Source organism: Delphinapterus leucas, chromosome 11 (genome assembly GCF_059928025.1).
Source record: "Delphinapterus leucas isolate spDelLeu-1000000601 "Yukka" chromosome 11, BTC_Dleu_Yukka2, whole genome shotgun sequence".
In the NCBI taxonomy this organism is placed as follows: Eukaryota; Metazoa; Chordata; class Mammalia; order Artiodactyla; family Monodontidae; genus Delphinapterus; species Delphinapterus leucas.
This window is the reverse complement of record NC_143139.1, coordinates 17,096,946-17,110,765: the sequence shown is the minus strand read 5'-3', so window position 1 is coordinate 17,110,765 and position 13,820 is coordinate 17,096,946. Positions and strand designations below refer to the sequence as shown.

At 37.0% G+C, this 13,820-nt stretch overlaps 1 protein-coding gene across 1 annotated transcript in view; it reads right to left on the bottom strand.

Moving 5' to 3' along the window:
• Positions 1–292: 292 nt before the first annotated feature.
• The window catches only part of LOC111176828 (solute carrier organic anion transporter family member 1B3-like), a 55,802-nt gene continuing 42,274 nt past the window's right edge, over positions 293–13,820 (bottom strand). The window contains exons 11-14 of the mRNA XM_022577729.2: positions 13,105–13,289; positions 7,852–7,916; positions 3,215–3,332; positions 293–2,169 (exon numbers count right to left, since the gene is read on the bottom strand). Of these exons, the coding sequence (XP_022433437.2) occupies positions 1,974–2,169; positions 3,215–3,332; positions 7,852–7,916; positions 13,105–13,289 (564 nt within the window). The 3' untranslated portion in view covers positions 293–1,973. The remainder of the gene's footprint in view (positions 2,170–3,214; positions 3,333–7,851; positions 7,917–13,104; positions 13,290–13,820) is intronic.

Below are 13,820 nucleotides of genomic sequence, written 5' to 3'. Positions count from 1 at the left end.
TTGTAGTGAGGTGGATGGACCTAGAGTCTGTCATACAGAGTGAAGTAAGTCAGAAAGGGGAAAACAAATGCTGTATGCTAACACATATATTTGGAATCTAAAAAAAAAAAAAAAAGGTCCTGAAGAACTTAGGGGCAAGATGGGAATAAAGACACAGACCTACTAAAGAATGGACTTGAGGATATGGGGAGGGGGAAGGGTAAGCTGGGACAAAGTGAGAGATTGGCATGGACATATATACACTACCAAACGTAAAATAGATAGCCAGTGGGAAGCAGCCGCGTAGCACAGGGAGATCAGCTCAGTGCTTTGTGACCACCTAGAGGGATGGGATAAGGAAGGTGGGAGGGAGGGAGACGCAAGAGGGAAGAGATATGGGGACATATGTATATGTATAATTGATTCCCTTTGTTATAAAACAGAAACTAACACACCATTGTAAAGCGCTCCATGAGATAGTGTAATTCTTTGTTTTTGTTTACTGTCATATTTCATTTTACCTGTCAGATTTTTGACATTCGATAATTGGTAAAGAAATAAATATTCAAGATAGTGCCTTTATTTTCTTTGCAATGTTTTAAAACACAGCTCTGTAATTTTCTGTCTTTTTTTTTAATGATACAAGATCCCATCAGACCCATCAACCAGCTGTGGGTGATTTTTCCAAATTTCTGCTTTTGTGATTAATGAATCTTTTCTCAGGTTTACTGTTTGAGAATAGGTTAATATATATAACTTCCAGTGTAATTCCAAGATTGTAGCAAGCATTCATGTTGTGTGACTTTGGTATACTCAGGAACATCTTCTCCTGTCATGTGGCTTGTTTTTTTGTCTCTTTATCAAGGGCTCTATGTGAATTTTTTTTTAAAGGAGATGTCCTGGCTGTATCACAAATGTTTTGAATCAGAATCTCATGTGGGTGTATGATTGTGGTTTCTTTTAAAAAAGTGTTTCACAGTTGAATCTGATGACCCGAATTTTTTTTTTTTTTGCCATTCAGAATAAAAACTACAACTTTAGCATTCACTATAATAAAGCTGCCATCACTAGCAAATGCAGTATTCAAATATTTGTTCTCATTCACTCTACTTCTTATCCTACTTGTGAGGGTGTGAAAGATCTCTGTGCACCAAACAGAAACACACAAAAAGCCATGCAATTGAGAGAGAGTTGGTAAATGATTTGGTGCAGACTCCATTTCTGCCAGAGAGCAGACAAACAAAATGAAGACACATCTTTTAAATGGGCTTTGCTTTCTCAGGTTAATGTCAGCGTTTCTTAATCCATATCCATGGGCTTGAAAGAAACTTAACACATTCTGTAATACGTTGTCTGACAGTTGCAGCTTGGAAATTTTCTATTAGTTCTATTTCTTCAGCAGTATTTTAATGAGAGGTTGGAAGAAGATGTATCAAGTGCTGATAGTCAAATTAGAAATTAATAAGGTCTGGGAAATATATGACTTAACACATGAATGACAGATGTCACGATAGCATAAGCCCTCCATCATACTAGACTTCAGGCTTGAGTAACATAGTCCAAACTGGTTTTGGTTCTTGTTTTAAAAAGAAAGGTATTAAGCTTTTCTTCTTATTTAGACTATTAATTTCTCTCTTCCTTTTTCACGTCTACCTATCTTCTAGTCACCGGTTTTATTGCGTTACAATTACCTGAGCAAATACATTTTCTTCTATTACATATTAACCATACATTTCACTTTAAATTTGTATGGATCATATATTCTAATCTTAACCACAAATGCATAGCCACACCTTAACAATGAGTACTCCCATTTTTTCCCATTTATAGTTTGTTTCATTGTCATAAATTCATAGGTGATTCATTGTTCCATCATTAGTATAGAATGTGAAAATTGTCAGTGAAGGGACCAGGAACTGCTCAAAAATAACATCCTACTCAATTAATACAATGTTAGTTGAAAACACAGCAGCAGAAGAATTTTTTTTCTCCCCTTAAATATGTGTTTCATGGTCCACTGCGGCATCACTACTTAACGGTTCTAAATTCGCTTCGTTCACGGATTTTCTTTCATTTTCTGATGTCTTGATATCTTTTCTTTGATATTTTTTCTTCATAACAGAAATTAATACAACATATAAAACAAGAGCTGGGAGTTTTAAGCCTGTAGTCAAGCCAAAGAAAGTATTTCTGTGAAAAGAGAAAAAAAGTCAGTTTTTACTTGGAAAACACTTCACAGTGTTGCTCTTCAGTATGCAGAAGGCCTTTAAAAAATGATGTTTGAAATCTTACATAAAAACATTGAAGTAGCAATTTCAGTGATTCTTTTGATTGGAGCATAAGAAGTTTGTGATTATTTTTAAAGGACTATTAACCCACAGAAACTAAGGATGGTTCACGATCTGCCCAAGTGCTATCCGTAAAATAAGGTATATTTGGAATGTTTAACTTTCTCAGAGACAGATTAGTTCATGTGTAATGAGAACAGATTATAAAGGAAATGAACTGACTGTGAGATAATCAGATTGAATCCATTTGTATTGAACCAGGAGCCAATGTTTACCTTATAGGCTTGCTGTCTACGAAGCCCTGCCCTGTGGTCTACTGAAAATTTTTCACAAAGCCACATAAAATTACCTAGTACACATGGTCTAGTCCAAGGATTCTCAGCTTTGATTGAACATAAGAATCACATAAGGAGATTTTAAAACTCCCATTCCCCAGGCCACACCCCCTGACCAATTAAATCAAAATTGAAGTAAGTATTTCAAAATAGAAGTTAGCATTTTTGGGGAATTCCCTGGTGGTCCAGTGGTTAGGACTCCATGTTTTTACTGCTAAGGGTGCGGGTTCAATCCCTGGTTGGGGAACTAAGATCCTGCAAGCTGCATGGCACAGCCAAAAAAGGAAAAAAATAAATTAATATTTTTTAAAGGTCCTCAGGTGATTATAATGAGCAGGAAAGATTGATGACCACTGACCTGGTAGGTTGGGAAGCAGTCGCCTCATAACGTTATTAACTAAATGTTGAGAAGCTTTATGCAAAAGATACTTTGAACAATTATTAGGTTTAACTGAATGGAATTAATTCTATAACTTTTAGTTGTTTACAAAGTTTATTAAATGGTAGCTATAATTCCTAATATTATTATTACACTGAAAATATCTCATTCTTTAGTAATTAACATAGTCAAAGGAAAAAATCAATTAATGAAATATATTTATGACAACTTACCCATATAATGTGGAATTGTATATCCGACAAGACCCTTGCTTCCCATAGTTGTTGACAGACCACTTCATACAAGCTCTATCAATCAGAGCCCCAAAATATATAGGAGCTGGAATTCCTCCTGCAACATAAGATGAGAAGATGTCAACCCAAGGAACATATTTCAAAGGAAAAAGTGATATTCCACTCTGAAATATTTGGATTATGTAGAAATTAAAAATTTTGAAAAACAAAATTTTGGAGCACTTGTCCATTGATTTGGCCTAACTCTACTCAAGAATCAAGATTATGAGGAATCTCCAAAGCTCAAATCACATACAATAGCATAGACATCTTTTATCTACCCTCACCATGCCAACACATATAGGGAAGAAGGAAGATTATATGCCTGTACATTGTTCTTCTTATAATGCCAATTAAGCCTGGTTGGTAAAAAGGAGAATGTTGTCAGTAAAACATAGAAGTTATATTGGTTCATATGTAATTTTTCTTAGGCAAGGACAGCTAGAATAGCAGGAGTAGAGTTATAACTTCACAGGGAAAGGGAAAATCTCTCAGCTCAATTGCTGCAAAGGCAAGAGATTTTTCAACTCTATTTTTAAGTAAATTAAAAGGTGGGGGCTTCCCTAGTGGCACAGTGGTTGAGAATCTGCCTGCTAATGCAGGGGACACGGGTTCGAGCCCTGGCCTGGGAGGATCCAATATGCCACGGAGCAACTAGGCCCGTGAGCCGCAACTACTGAGCCTGCGCATCTGGAGCCTGTGCTCCACAACAAGAGAGGCCGCGATAGTGAGAGGCCCGTGCACCGCGATGAAGAGTGGCCCCCGCTTGCCACAACTAGAGAAAGCCCTCACACAGAAACGAAGACCCAACACAGCAATAATTAATTAATTAATTAATAAACTCCTACCCCCAACATCTAAAAAAAAAATCTTAAAAAAAAAAAAACGGTGAATGTCAACACTAGGACTTCCTCCCCAGAGAAGCACAGGCCCAGCTTCACTGAGTGCTAGGCTCCTGGTAGGCTGTGCTTTTTTTTTTTGGCCTCAGGGCTCCACTCCCACCTTCTTGGAGTCATGAAGCATTTTTTCTCCATTGATTGTGTTCTTTTTTTTGCGGTACGCGGGCCTCTCACTGTTGTGGCTTCTCCCATTGCGGAGCACAGGCTCTGTACGTGCAGGCTCAGTGGCCATGGCTCACGGGCCCAGCCGCCCTGCGGCACACGGGATCCTCCCGGACCGGGGCACGAACCCGTGTCCCCTGCATCGGCAGGCGGACTCTCAACCACTGCGCCACCAGGGAAGCCCGATTGTATTCATTTTTAATACCTCCTGAAGCAGCCTGGGCTGTCCAAGGGCCTGTGGTGCTGAATTTTGCTTCTGTTGATGTTCTGATCATAATGATGCCTAGGTTTCTTCAGTGGCCTGTACCTAACCCAGTTTTTATTTGTAGTGTATGATTTTGCAGAATTTGAGGATTTTCAGGAACACACATGTTGTCTTATAGCAGAAGTGCCCATCTGCTTTTACTGCTATTTTAATAAACTCTGACATTGACTCCTAATTCTAAGTATTAGTAACTTGACCAGATTTTATAGATATGCTAATTTTCAAATTTTATATTGTTACATAAAAATGGTAGTGATTCATAGTTTACAGTTTTGCCAATTTCATTTACTTTTAATCAGTCTCAATCTTCTGAGAGTGAGAAATCTTAGAATGTCAAGGAACTGGTGTCTGAGACGAATATATCTGAGGAGAACTGTTACTGGATTAGGAATTCACAGGTTTCTACAAATCTAAGCCATTCCTTTGAAAAATGAAAACTATGTGCCAACAATTCATTTTTCTTATATAAAAATAGCACTGGTTTGATCAAACTTAATGAATTAAATGTTTCAGGTAACAAACTTGGTCTTATATTATTGAAAATTTAAAACTTCAGATAACTTGTTTTCCAAATACCTGTTTCAGTTTAATATACCTTCCACAATTTACATTGTGTTCAGACAGTTGTTTGTGACTGGACATTTGGTCCTCAGTATGTATTTCTCCCCTAGAAGAGTTAGATTCCATTGGGCCATATACTGGACGTATCAAAATAGGATGCTCAAAATCAGAATAGCAAAATTCCTTTTTTTCTATTTTACGTCTCTAGAGGAACTTCTTCTATTCTCAATCTCATTTCAGCATATCAGAAGGAATACTAGCTCCCCAAATTCTCTTTCTATCTGCTAACTTTTATAGCTTAGATTCTAGGAGTGAGGCATCTCCATTGGATCTAGAGGAACTGCCAGGATTGGACAGAGAGCTACAAAAGACAAGGTAGAAACTTTAATGCACATAGCTAACTGAAAGAAGGCAGTCTGAAAAACTACTTACGGTATGATTCCAACTATATGATCCTCTTCCATAAAGTTTGCACTATTCCTGCCAGCTGGAAATAACTATCCTCTTTAGAACTCTTAGCCCTTTGTAGCTCACTCACAGCCCTTATCATCCTACAGTACCTCCATCTTCTTCTCTCCCATACCTTTTATATTTTCTCCTTTTACCTTTGAGGATCTGTGATTTTCTCCCAAATATACTTGTTGGACACCTGCTCCATTGTAACTTGGCCATAGTTATGCTTCTTTCTTTTGCTTGCAAGAGTCCCAAGGATTGACACCCTCCCATTTCCTTTTCTTTCAGCCATCGGTGGTTGCCTCCCGGCCATGATCAGTTGCCTACCCCAGTTCCTAGAGCAGTCATGTCCTTTTCCTACTTCCCAGGAATAAGCATATAATGTTAACAGGTCTTAAAAAGCAGTAGCACAGGGGTTAGGTTAGAAGTTGTTAAGCTACCAACAGGAAACTGTATGGTATAAATGGCAAATGGCAACAAAGAGAAAAGGATAATTTTCTAAATCTTGTACTAATCACCTCATCTGAATATTTAGAAATAGGCCTTTAGCCTCTAGATTCTATAGTATTACTATTTGACAGCAACAACAAAACACAACTTCCTAGCTTTCTTTCATTCAGAGCACTCCCCATTCTAAGATGCTCAGTTCTAGAATTTTAGTTCCCATGAAACCAAGCAGAACCCTGCGGGCCCCTGCAAGTACAAAGGTCCCTCCATGTCCCCTGCCTCTTGTTTGTAGAAAAGATGAAGTCTCCCAGGCCTTCCTGAGTCACAAAAGAGCAAGCTCAAGCAGTTAATGATTAGGACAGCAGAGTCACAGAATCTTTCCAGTGTCTGATGTACATCCCTGAGTTGTGTTGCAGATACCATAACTGCCACCAAAGAGAAAAAGCTAACCGCCTAATGACCAGCCTATAGCCATGCCATAAGCTGCTCCATCTATGGCTAGCACAATTCCAAGAACTGGCTTCAGATAATGGGATTAACATTATTGCTCATGAAAATCTATATTTTGTGGGCATCAAAATAGTTGTAGTTTACTCTGCCTGTATATGTAGGTGGGCCTCTAAAATTATCAGCAAAAAGATACTACAGATCCATGTCGACATCTTCCACTTTAAGAATACAGTGCCCTATGTCGGCATGAAATTATAGAAGATGGACTTTCATCCCTAATCCCATGGAATGGAATGATGTCTGACAAGCAGCTCTTTTGCTCCTTTTCTGTTTGTCTATTTCTGTTCCCCTTAAACCTTAATTATAAAAAACAGATCACTAGGTAACATTTAATCTAACTCCTGACTTGTGCTCTACTTAATGCACACCATGCCTTGCCTAACCTGTTGATTCTTTTCCTAGATTAAAAGGAGTAGGAATGAAGAATTAAGTAATTAAAAAATGATTGACTCTCTATCCCTAGTGCCCCCTTAGCAAACTTGCAAGTAGACCACATGGGCAAGATAGCATCCAAAGGAAGATCAGGAGTAGTCAGCAGGTCTGCATGAAGTGAAAAAATGATGAGGAATCTGACCTCCTGCCTTAATAATTAACTGAGACTATTTCCCCTTTTTCCCTTTAAAAACTATCATGGCTGAGCAGAATCTTCAGAGATGGTTTTGGGATGAGTCTGCCTTCTCCCTAGATTGCTGGTTTTTCTGATTAAAGCAACTTTCCTTTCTACCAACACTTGCCTCTCAAATATTGGCTTTTGAACAGGGAACAGCCAGACCTGAGTTCAGTAACACCCATTCCCTTCTGCATTTTAAATTTCTATTAAAGGTTATCTGCCCCAGCCTTAGAGAACTAGTCTGAGGGACTGTGAAAGTCCTCATCTGTTGTTTTGCACAATCTCCCAGGTCTCCTGAGCTGTTTTGGGCATTACCCCCCTCAGCATAGAAGGAAGGTCCTGCACTCTGCATATGGGAAGAAATATTCCTAAGTCTTAAATTAAATTCTTGGAGACCACTGATCTTTGTTTTAGAAAGGATACAATACAACTATGATGATGCCTTGTTCTTACAGATTGATTCTAAATAGAACTGACAATGAAATTCTCTTTTAGGTCATTTAGTTCTCCTTTATCTCATTATTTTTCATTTACCACAAACATTAAAATGATATTTTACTTATACCTTTTTAAAGAAACTTTCTGATAATTGGAAATCAGTTACATTCAGTCTTTGATCTTTGACATGAACATTTATACCTGGAATTTACCATCTACATATTTATCATACCTAGTGTTCGAATAGTTAGTGAATGGAAACCCATGGCAAGTGATTTCAGTTCAGGTTCAACATTTCTGAAATAAGATAAAGGCAAAGCAACATTAAGCATCTCTAAAATACCAGATTGAGCTAAATATTAAAGCATTTCTCAGTGTTGTTCTTCATGATCTAATGAAAATCCTCAAGTGAAGAGCAGATATTATTTAAAGTTATATTTTCAGTTGTTTTAGAAGGCAAACATCTGAATGATATTAACAGTTCTTATTTCTTTACTTATTCAGTGTGGTACAATTTCAAGACAGTTTTACAAACATTTCCACATTTGATCCTTAGGAAATCCTGAGATAGTGGTTGGAATAGACTTTATGATATCTATGAAGACAGGGATTTCGTGTGATCTATTCCATTGACACCTGCCATATGAGAGAGCAAATACTTTTATGTAGGTCTTGGTCTGAGCAGAACTCTTTTTACTACTTCATTTCTATCATTGCCGTTAACAGAAAAGTTGACTAATATGATTCATAAACTACATAATATAACCAGGAAGGTCAAAAAAGATATCTGTATTCTACTGTCTAGTGTATTTAAATGTCATTTTAAAGGTAGAAAATACACTTGTATCCTCTCAAAATTTAACTCACTTTTGCATTTAGAAAGTTATTTCCACAATTCCATATTTCTGTGTTCAATGAGCTGATGATACAACCAACTCTGTAATAACCTAATACATATCAAGCAAAATAAATTATCTGACTGTAGTGGCAAGATGGGGGAGGGTGACTGAGGCTCAGAAGTTCTGTTTTTACTGAAATATTGAATTAACTGATACAAAGGTTTAGTTTTTTCTTGAATGACTGTATGTGTTCGGAGATAAGTAAATTTAGTCATTCAACAAACATTTGCCATGTGCCTCCTAGGAGACTCTGTGCTAGTCTTTGTTATTGATATAAAGAGATAAATCATGTTTATAGTAACTAAATGCCTTAGATAAGTCATTCAACCTCTCTTAGCCTCAGTTTCCTTATCTGCTAAGTAGACTTATCTTGTGTGTTGTGAGGATACAATGTAATAAGCTAGCCCTCTAAACCTCAATTTTCTTTACACAAAATTGCCCTTTAAGCCTTGTAGGAGAGCTACCCTTGAGTGATATTCTCAAAAGTATTCAAGAAAGCTTATAAAAGTAAACAGAATAAAAAATTAAACATAGCATAATAAAAATAAAACACAGCAGAGTTATGTATTAAGAAAGAAAATGAATGGAAAGGGTTTTTTCTCTGCTTTTGCAAAAGGCAGGGACACTTCCACTAGCCGAGCTGAGGACACAAAACACTATCCTTGAGGGCAGTGAAGCCATGCCAGTAAGTAGATGAGGTCATGTTATTCAAAGAGGTGAGTTCTTCCCTGAGGAAATTGTCATGAGGGAATCAGCCATGACAGTTAACTAGTCCAGTTAGCTGTCTCTCTCAAATATCAGATTTCTTAAAAGAGCTTTTGGGAAGAGAGAGAATGCAGTTTGTTCCTGGTTGAATTCTCTGTGACAAGTGCCTGAAGTGTCACTTTTCATTGCAGTTGATTTTTTAAAGGGTGTATTTTGGCTTACAAGCTGGATGCGATAGAGGCAAAATTGAGATGTTTGTTATCAACTTGTATTTTTACCCAGGGAGAGGGCTAGTGTGTAGGAGAATTGAGCGGACTTGGGGATAGTGATAATATCTTCCTGAAAGGGAACTTGAAATCTTAGACAACTCAGTGGAAATGATAGACTTATGTGATATAATGACACACAACACACATACACACATATACAGTGACAATCACACACACTGCTACATTCACATGGATGCACACTTACAGACCCTCATGCTCATACTTACACACACACTCTCAACACACACACGCACACATTTTTATCATGTAAAGCATTGGTCACCGCAGCGTGGGTCCTACCTCAATCTGATAGTGATCAGCTCTGTACTTTGATCAACATTTCTCAGGATGGATTCTCCACAAAAAGCACCTCCTATCGCAGCCTTCTGTTTCCCCTGATTCTGTTCTTGCCTCCCAAAGACATATTTTCCACCCAACAGCCAGAGTGATCTTCTAATTGGATAAGATAGTTGTATAATTCTACTGCTCAGATCTCTCTGCTGGCTTCTTAATGCAATGAGAGTAAACTCCAAAGTCTTTACTGTGATCCATAGGGTCTGTGTTATCTGCACCATGCCTGCCTGCTCTCTCATTGTACTTCTTACCTCTTTCTTCTTCGTACAGTCCTCCTGGTCTTGTACATGTCAAGTATGTTCCACCTCAGGACTTTTACCTCCATTGCTACCTTCCCTGGATTGCTCTTCACCTGTTCATATCTGCATGATTTGTACCCTCAATCTTTATTCAGGTCTCATCAAATGACTTTCAATGGAAGGTATCTGAATTAGTACAGCTTCTCCACCCCCTCTTCTTTCTTGGCTTTTCTTTTTTCCTTTCTTTTTTCCTCATCAGGTTATTCTCATCTATGGTCTCCCCTTTCCCACACTGGGGGAACATCAAGTCAGGCTGTGGTGACAGTGGAATGGGGATCCTAAAGCAGACCCTGCCATTGCAATTTGCAGAGACAGAGGGTAATTAAAACCCTAGTTAGTGAAGATGAAGTGCGCCTCCTTCCTCACCAGAATTTAGTGATGGAGGGCTCTGCCAAGGGCCTGAGCAATGTACTATAGACTTGGCTGTTAGGCTTCTTAATGTTTAATTTTTTTGGATGCATGGTGATTAGCTAATTGCATTTTACTGGAGATGCAGGCCGTTGACCTAGTGAGGCTGGAGGTTCAGATGCTCATGGAATGTTGTAGTCTAGTTTGGTGATCCATCTCTTTCAATGGCTCAGACAGGTGATTGAATAAAAGCCCCAGAAAAGCACTTGGTAGACTAACCACACTTTGTAGAAGTGAAGTAGGTTGTTTATCATGCACATCCAGATCATAGCTTTAGCCTCAATTATTCTATAATATGTGGATTTCTTCACAACTTAACTGTTCTTGCAGAGAGGGTGGCTTTTACTAAGAGGAAAGGGGCTCTTATGATGAGTCGTCTTCTATAACTCCTGTCCAATTTTTAAAGATTCACAGAGTTGGTTGAGCTTTCAAATTCTTGGGAGGGAACAGTCTGAAACTACCATTTCTTTAAAACAGTGTTGTAAAAAAATGCTTTTGAAATTATTTCGAAAAAAGTTTTTGAAATTAATTATTCTTGCAGAAAAGTTGCAAGAATAGTACAAGAATTCCTTCCTCATTCCTGTCATCTGTATTTCCAAGCATTAAAATTTTATTACCTTTTCTATATTTTTACTCTGATTTTTTCTTCCTAATGCTTAACACTTCTTTTTTGTGTGTATTTACATGCTTATTTATTTATTGTTTCTTCTCCTACACCCATCCACTCTCCCATCCCTCACCCCAATGAAAGCTAATGAAAGGAGAGCCCTTATCACTTTTGTTCACAGTTCCATCCGTGGTCCCTAGAACCGTGCCTAACATATATACTGAATGTGTAAATATCAACACTCCTGCTTAGTCTAGTTTTAATAATAGCCTTATGATGTAAGCATTGGGGAATCATTAATAGACTGAAGTTTATATTTTTATTCCACAGTCTGCCTCACAAAAATTCTCTTTCAATAAAATCGAAGGTTGGTGAGAAATCAATAAATGTTTTTGATAAATGGCAATGTTGATCTTATCACTTTCTTATTAAGATAAAATTATCATCAATGTTGTAACAGTTTTCTCTAAAATTCTCGCTCTCCTCATGAAAAATTTTAAATTAAGAAGCCAAGACTTGTTGAGATGCAAGCTAATTTGGAGTTTTGAGACAACTTCCTGTAATTTAATGAATCTGTAATTTGGCAAATATGGAAAGCTTCTCCTTTTGAGTAGACAGTATTTTATGGTAAGGTAGAGCTTTATCTGTGGAATAAATTACTATAAATAATTTGACAAGATTTAAGGGTCATTGTGGAATTTAAACAACTGTAGTCTCAGTTTATAGCTTTAAACTCATTTTAAAAAACATTAATATATTTGTTTTCTTTCCCTTCTAAGTCATGCTGTTGGCTGACCGTGAACCTGTTGCTAACTACTTATGTCTTAAAAGTATAACTAGAGGTTAACCCAGATCACCATATTTACACATATATATTTTAATACCTACATGCAAGTCTTTACATGCTTTCACTTTTAGGTGATTGAATGATTAACTTCACCAACAGGCCTTGTATTACCTACTCACTTCCTAACCCTGCAGTCTTACCTTGTGCCATCTGTCTCACGCAGTATGTTCCAACCAACTGGCTTCTGTTCACTCCTCAAACACATCAGTTCTTTCCTGCCTTGAAGCATTGGCATATAGCCCCTCTCCCTGTAAAGTTCTTCACTTGCTAACTTTAACATACCCTCTAGACCTTTAGATTGTGCCACTGTTTTTGAGAAGTATTTTCTCAGTCTTCCTCACAGCTCCTCACCTCAATCCTAAATTTGTTTTTCCTTTTTATTCCCTTTAATAGCACTCTTTTTTTCTTAGTAGTACTAACGACAGTTTGTAATTATGTGTTTATTTTTAAGCTTATTTGCCTTACATAAGTCTTTCCTGTTACACTCTAAACTGTATGAGAACAGGTAGTTTATCTGTTTTATTCACCATGGAGTATTCTTCACCAAGTGTGGTCTAAATATTTGTCTAATCAGTGAGGAAAAGAACGAATATTGCTCATGTATTTTTCTTTTCTCTACGAGGGTATTTGAGAGACTAGGTCAAAAGCCATTCTTTTAACTAGGATTAAAAACTTTGGAATATCATAGACTGTTTATATTATGTGATCTGGTTCCCCAGTTTTTTTTTTCAATGGAATCAATAGGTGATTCACTCTGACAGGACCAACAGGGTATAAGGCATCTCAAAATGAGAAGTTCTTTTAGAATCACAACGGGGATTCTTTCACTTTGAGGCAGTTGTCGATCAGTCTCTGTCTTAAAATTCTCATTAAGAGGAGAAAGTACGGAATCTAGATTTTGTAGTGGCAAAGGTCAAGGCAAAATTATTAGTAATTATGGCAGTGAAATATCACAGTAATCCTAAGAAAATGCACTCTTAGAAAATTTAAATGTAACAAAATATGAATTGGGGTTCCAAATATATTATGGAAAAATATGCACATTATTAGGTGTGTTTATAGTCTATGTAAAAATGCTTTTAAAAAGTAATACTCACTTAAAAACCAGCATGATATTTGAGGTGCTTCCCAATGCAGAAGAAAAAAAGATAAATATTTGCACTACTATATAAACATAAAATTTTCTTGTACATTGATCATTTTTGGGGCATTCACCCAACTTCATTGAGTTATTTCTGCTCTGGAAACCATTTACTTCCACACAACTACAGTTATGAAACATCTGAAAAATAGTTTTTGAAATATGACAGAATATATTTACAAAATATGACTGGGCTATAAATATATTCTATTATATTTAAAGACATCTCACTCATCTAAGCTAAAATATTTACAGTTTTTAAAGAAAACATTCTAACAATACAGTTGTTGAAGAATTGAAAGGCAAAATAGTTTCCTGGATTCCTTTATAGACAAGAAAATGTAATTTACTATTAACTTTTCATACATCCCTAAATTAAAAATTTGGAAAGAATAGAAAAAAAGTAATGTCTGAAACTGTAAATTATTTTCTCATCAATATAAAATGTTTAAATATTTCTCTACCACTCACTTTTATTTTCTATAGCACACCTACTTACTCTCTTTAACAATCTCTACAGAGTGTTAGTGACACTCCCTGGGTAGGATTGCCTAGGGAATCCAGAAAATATAGTAGTTTTGGAGGGGTCAAACCTGGGTCGAGAACCACCCATTCGAATGGGGCAAAGTCCAGGGCAGAAGGGACCAGGCACGGATGCTAGAATTCCACTTT